Source organism: Dendroctonus ponderosae, unplaced genomic scaffold (genome assembly GCF_020466585.1).
Source record: "Dendroctonus ponderosae isolate FM_Combo_2020 unplaced genomic scaffold, Dpon_F_20191213v2 Dpon_F_20191213_1, whole genome shotgun sequence".
In the NCBI taxonomy this organism is placed as follows: Eukaryota; Metazoa; Arthropoda; class Insecta; order Coleoptera; family Curculionidae; genus Dendroctonus; species Dendroctonus ponderosae.
Window position 1 is genome coordinate 37,676,957 of NW_026017110.1, and position 6,003 is coordinate 37,682,959.

Below are 6,003 nucleotides of genomic sequence, written 5' to 3' on the forward strand. Positions count from 1 at the left end.
ATATCTGCACGTAGATCATGATGTTCTGTTAGAATCGCTGAAAACTGTTTTCCAAAATTCGCAGCGGGTAGTGTACAGCATCGATTTCTGTGGAACCCAGTAGCTGTCAAAACTTTCACATTTTTACGAATAACTCGGAAATCGTAAATTTTTCAGGTAAAACGGTTGAAACAAACATAAATTAAAATTGAACGGCCAATCTGAAAATAACAAAAAAAGGGGGGGTTTCATTTAAAAAAACCAGAGTTGGTAACTACCACACGTTTATGATGCACCCTGTATATTGGAAAGTAATTTTAGAATGTGGACCTTTTAAACGTGAAAAACTTTCTTTGGACGAATTTTCTTGTAAACTTCATATTTACTGAGATATCGCACTTTGACGCACTAATGAGCAACTCTGTATAAAACTAACGATTAAAGCATACTTAAATATAATGTATTTACCAATGAATAGAAGCAGGATCTGTTCCCCTTCTCAATTCCACCAACTGGTTTCTTGTGCTGGTATCCCACACTCGAATTAAAGTGCCTTGTTCAGAAGCAGTTGCTATTCGCTTGCCTTGTTGGTTTATTGCAATGCAAGCCAATTCGTTTTTATGTGCTTGCAGGTAAACCGGGGCGCTGGAATAACTTTGAAAAGTACTGCTTAATTCCTTAAAAAAAAATGAATATATTAGCTCATGTTTAGCGACATGAGTATCTTGACCTGCTGTTTTCATACCATAATTTGAACGCTTCCCAATTTGTGGCCTGGAAATACCAAGATTTGTCTATGTGAATTCTGCAGGGGGGTAATTTCACATAATCCTTTTGGGTTTGCTCTGGTTTCAACCGAAAATAACTCTCTAGTGGGTTGCAAAAACGAAAATAGGTGGATTCTATTTGGCAAAACAACCACAAGTCTAAAAAAAGCAAGGTGATGTAATTTATTGATTGTTCCTTATTGTTTATATTGTTTATTTCCATTAGTCCGACGATCTGAAAATAATTCAGATGCTGATAATGATCAGAAGCTTCTGAAACGGCACTTTTTCTTTAACAAAAAAAACTTTCGGTATGTAAAAACACTGAATAAAATTGTATCATTCTTTTCTCACTGTGCGTTCTTCGTCAGCTAATTCCAAGAGATGAATTTCGCATTGCTCATTTCACCGGTTAAATAATTGTTATTACACAAAATATGCACTTTTCTTTACCAATTACAAATTATATTTTAGACGTTTTCAAATGATTTGTTTAACTAGCGAAATAAGGTGTTTTTTTTTCTATTGGAATCTTGAGAACTAAAATATGAAAATTGCTGAACGTTTATCATTTTTGAGAAAGCATGCCTAATTCAAGCAAAATATTAGAAAGCTTTCTTCAAATTACTATCCTCACCTTTTGCAAATTAATGTTAAATCAAAAAGCAAATTATTCAAATGAATGTTGATTAGTATTATATATTTTAGCATTTTAATTCTCTATAATTCATGAAAATACTTACTTATCTCTTCTGAAGCGCACAGATTTAACAGCGGCTGCAAATTTAATTTCCATTATGGCTTTTTTCTGTGATTCATCATAGAATTGCAGAATATTTTCGGGAACTTTCGGACGCATCCCCCCCGGAATAATTGCCCATATATTTGTTCTGAACAACATTTCACATGATGCAACACTACCTACAGCTTCTACATCTGAAAGTTACGTTGCATTTTTTAAATATGTATCGCATACAGATCGAAGTACTTTTGTAGTTCGCTTGATTCTATACCTAGAAATATTGATTATTTTGTTAACGTTTTAAAATTTCGATATAATCAAGCTGATTTATGGAAAATATATACAGAGTGTCCCGTAAGCACATGATCAAAAGGATACTGCGATATTCTTTGCATCAAAAGAAGACCATCTGACCTAACTTTTCTTAAGAAAAATTGTCTGGCTCCCTTGCCATTGGTAGTCAAAGTTCTTCAAAAAAATTATCTTTTTTGAAATATTCGTTTCCTTTTTCGCTGTGAATTTGTTCTTATGTAAGACTCATATTTTGATGAAACAAGTTTGAGTTTATCCGTTTTGGACAATTGGTGAATTTTTGAGCGTCGTGGTACAGAAATTACCAGAACTTTTTATTTAGTGGATGAAATCAGCTCATTTTTTTTCCGGTTGATACACTAATCATTTATTCACAAATTTGTGCTCTTTGTACAATTTTGTAGCATTCATAGTTTTTGCGAAAAAAATATTTCTATTTTCTTGCCACTTAACAATGTTAGGCATTAACTGCAAATATCGTGATACGAGGCATAAATTAATTGTCCATCAATCTCACAAATTCGTTTCGAATGACCTTGTCTAATGAAGAAGTGACCGACATGGTCAAAGTATTAGGGTTTTGCAAAGACAACTTGCGTGAAAGCGTACACGTTTACGCGGCGCATATTTGCAGTTAATGTCTAACATTGTTAAGTGGCAAGAAAACGGACATGTTTTTTTGCGCAAAAGCTATGAATGTTACAAGATTTTACAAAACATCACAAAATTGTGAATAAATAATTAGTGCATCAAACAAACAAAAATGAGTTGATTCCATCCGCCAAAAAAAAAATTCTGGTAGTTTTTGTAGCGCAACACTCAAGAATTCAGCACTTGCCCAAAACGGTCGAACTCGATTGTTTTATCAAAATATGAGCCTTACGTGTGAACAAATTCAAAGCGAATTTCACCAAAATACATGGTACCATTCTCCCGATATTTCAAAAAAGATCAATTTTTTGAAGAACTTTAATCATTAATAGCAGAGAGCCAGACATTTTTTGTTAATAAAAATTAGGTGAGATCGTCTTATTTTGATCCAAATAATACCGCAGTACCCTTTTGAACATGTGCTTACAGGACACCCTGTATTAAGAATTTACGTTTGTCGATAAGTTCACTAATTACACATGAGTATGCATAGTATTTCCAAATGTATACTAGCAGAAAATAATAAATGTTATATTTTTGGTTCAATTCAAATAATTTCAGCGACGTTAGTTCACTCAGCAATTCGCCAATAAATTGAGCAAAGAATTGTAGCAATAACAATGTTTCAATGTAGAAGAACATATTACCTGGCTTTAGCATATTATTTACAAAATATATCCAAAAAATGTTATAAATGGTGCGGTAATCTGAATTGAAAGTCGTTGTAGCGTAACGAAGTAATATTATGAATGCCATGCAGGCATTTATAATATCCGTATTGAACTGTAAAAGAAAGAAAAAGAAGTAAGTCCCATAAAATCCTGTTTAGGTATCAAATCAGTAAATTTCATATTCCAAAGTGAGGAAACTTGCGATAGGAATAATAAAAATTTATTCGGTCAATTCAATCTCAAGTTTACGTTGTTAACATCTACAGAGAGGACTCAGAACAACCTCCCCTTATCCATTGTATGCAAAATGAATAGTGGGAACTTAATAGTTTCTAAATTTGATATTAAAATATTTATTTGTCTATGTTGATACTGACGCGTTGTTGCCTACAATTATATGGCCACTATGCCGACTATTCTTTAAAAATAAGACGTAGTATCGTTTCTGCTATGATCAGCATGATTTAACTATAAAAGAAGCCACAGCAGAAACGAGCATTTAGTCTGGTCAGAAGTCATTCAGTCTCAGATAGTCTAGTCAATCCTAGTCAGTCTTAAGATATACGGTCTAAGAGTAATGTCATAGTTACGGTTCGATTACAAGTAAAAACTGTATTGTCTGTATTAATTTAGAAATAAATTATTTTTAAAAACAAACTTTCAGATTAATCAATAAAATTCTACCGCAAAAATACTTTATTATAATAGCAAACAATTTAATAGATGCGTTGAAATAAGTTGAAAATAATTAGAAATTGTGGTAAGAACTCACTTAAGTGTATGACAACAGAGGCCGAACGTTGTTTCTCAACTCTCTAAAACAAGTCAACGCGTTTCTAAGAAATTCAATGACCGAGGATGGCAAGAATCGTTTAACAGCTCTTTTCAGTCTCTTTTCCAAGTGATTATAAAATTTTCAAACAGAAACAACTAAATTTATAATAAATATTTAACGGTTTGTGCAAAAATTGCACAACACGTAAGTATTGTGAAGTTTATATTTTTGAATTAAAATCGGCCTAATTTGGGACTAGGACTAATTGGGATGAGTTTATGAACTCATGTTCATTTTAATATCCAATTTCAAATATCCCACTAAAGCCGATACTTTAAATGTTTATGGAAATGAAATGTTAACTCAAAGTTTTCTCTGTTAATATTAGAAATAATTGTAATGTTTCTCTCCAAATATTTAGGGTGTTGAATCATGATTTGTTACCTCATAAAACTTGAATTAACGGTAAGCACCAATAGGCAATATCATTTTCATCTGTCAAAACATGGTGTTCCAAGCCTGAATTTGATAGATTGCAGTGTTTTTTGTGAACCTGATTTTTCACAACAAAATACGTACAAATTCATAACTATATCGAGGTTCCCAACACCCGCTAAAGGATCACTATGTTTATTATATGTATTTTGAGTTAATTAACTTGTTACCTACCGTAGTGTGATTTTTCCACCAAGGGTTCCACATTGTATATACGCACACCGTTCTCCATACTGGCGGTAAAACAGCCTAAAATGTGAGGTGACATGTTCAGAAATGCTTGAAGATGAAATACTAGACAACAGTATTATTGTTCTAGTGCAATACGCAATATCGACAATAACTATTAATACTAATATCAGCTTACCATGATCTTGATTGAATCTGATACTATAAATTTTTCGGTCACCCATATTTCACCAACATAAAAATCTGAACATAAACACTTTGTTCAACTTTTATTTAGCATTAAAAATTAGTACTTTTGTCTTTCCAAATGTTTACAATGTTTTGTTATGATTGTGGCCATGTGGAATAGGTCAAGGACAACTTGTCTTTATCTATGCTGCTGACTATTGACAGTGGTCATATGGCTCATGCTTGTTCATATGTTCCGTAGTTGCCAAATAGATGGATATCTTGATATCAACGAATTATGCGCAGGTTGAAACCGTATACGCATACGCAGTGGCGACTGACAGCTGCATTGCTGAGGTGAGAGAAAAAGAATAGTTTGAATTTAATATATGTTGAATTATTATATAGATAGTTGAATTTAATTAAAGTTCTGATTTATTTTCCTGACTGCGTGTACTTGTTATGATATTCCTATCCTTCCTGGGTTTCAGTCAAAGTGTGAAGTAAAATTTTTTGAAATATCGTTTATTTCATTACGTTTCGGCGAGACAACAACGCCATCATCAGATTTAAAATTTTACACAAACTACAAACACCAATTTACAATTAATACATGTTGTATAAAATTTATAATTTACAAAGTGTTAAAACATTCATCAGTTTTTGAGGGAAAATTTTTTTTTCCTTCTGGAAAAGCAAAACATCGGAAAATATTACCTCATGATTGGTAAAAATTAACGTCCCTTTAGGTCTTTGCCTTCTTGAAAAGCTTGAGTTTGTCTGAATTATTTTCTACATTTGCCAGTGGTACGCATGTATTGAGATAAGCAGAAATAGTTTTAATTTTTCACTAGTGTACCGGGTGTTTCATTTTAGAGGAACAAAGAAACAATACATATATATCACTACCATATATTCCAGAAATCAATAGAAAAATTTCAAAAGTACTAAAGCCACACAACATTATAATTGCGGAAAAAACAAAAAACAACTTATCAACTGAATGTTTCCCAAAACTAAAGCCAAAAACTGACAAAAGGGACATACCAAATACTGTATATAGAGTGAATTGTTTATAATGTGATAATACATATACAGGGTTGCTCATTAGTGCGTCAAAGTGCGATATCTCAGTAAATATGAACTTTACAAGAAAATACGTCCTACGAAAGTTTTTCATGTTTAAAAGGTCCACATTTTAAAATTACTTTCCAATATACGGGGTGTATCATAAACGTGTGGTAGTTACCAACT

General features: G+C 32.4%; 1 protein-coding gene across 2 annotated transcripts in view; it reads right to left on the minus strand.

The window, feature by feature from the left end:
* Positions 1 to 4,984, minus strand: part of LOC109533468 (WD repeat domain phosphoinositide-interacting protein 4) — a 10,576-nt gene extending 5,592 nt beyond the window's left edge. The window contains exons 1-6 of one of the 2 annotated variants that reach the window (XM_048670140.1): positions 4,760 to 4,984; positions 4,567 to 4,641; positions 3,099 to 3,234; positions 1,490 to 1,682; positions 725 to 905; positions 448 to 656 (exon numbers count right to left, since the gene is read on the minus strand). In XM_048670140.1, the coding sequence (XP_048526097.1) occupies positions 448 to 656; positions 725 to 905; positions 1,490 to 1,682; positions 3,099 to 3,234; positions 4,567 to 4,641; positions 4,760 to 4,762 (797 nt within the window). In that variant the 5' untranslated portion in view covers positions 4,763 to 4,984. The remainder of the gene's footprint in view (positions 1 to 447; positions 657 to 724; positions 906 to 1,489; positions 1,683 to 3,098; positions 3,235 to 4,566; positions 4,642 to 4,759) is intronic. The other variant, XM_048670141.1, reaches the window with a different exon arrangement.
* Positions 4,985 to 6,003: the final 1,019 nt, after the last annotated feature.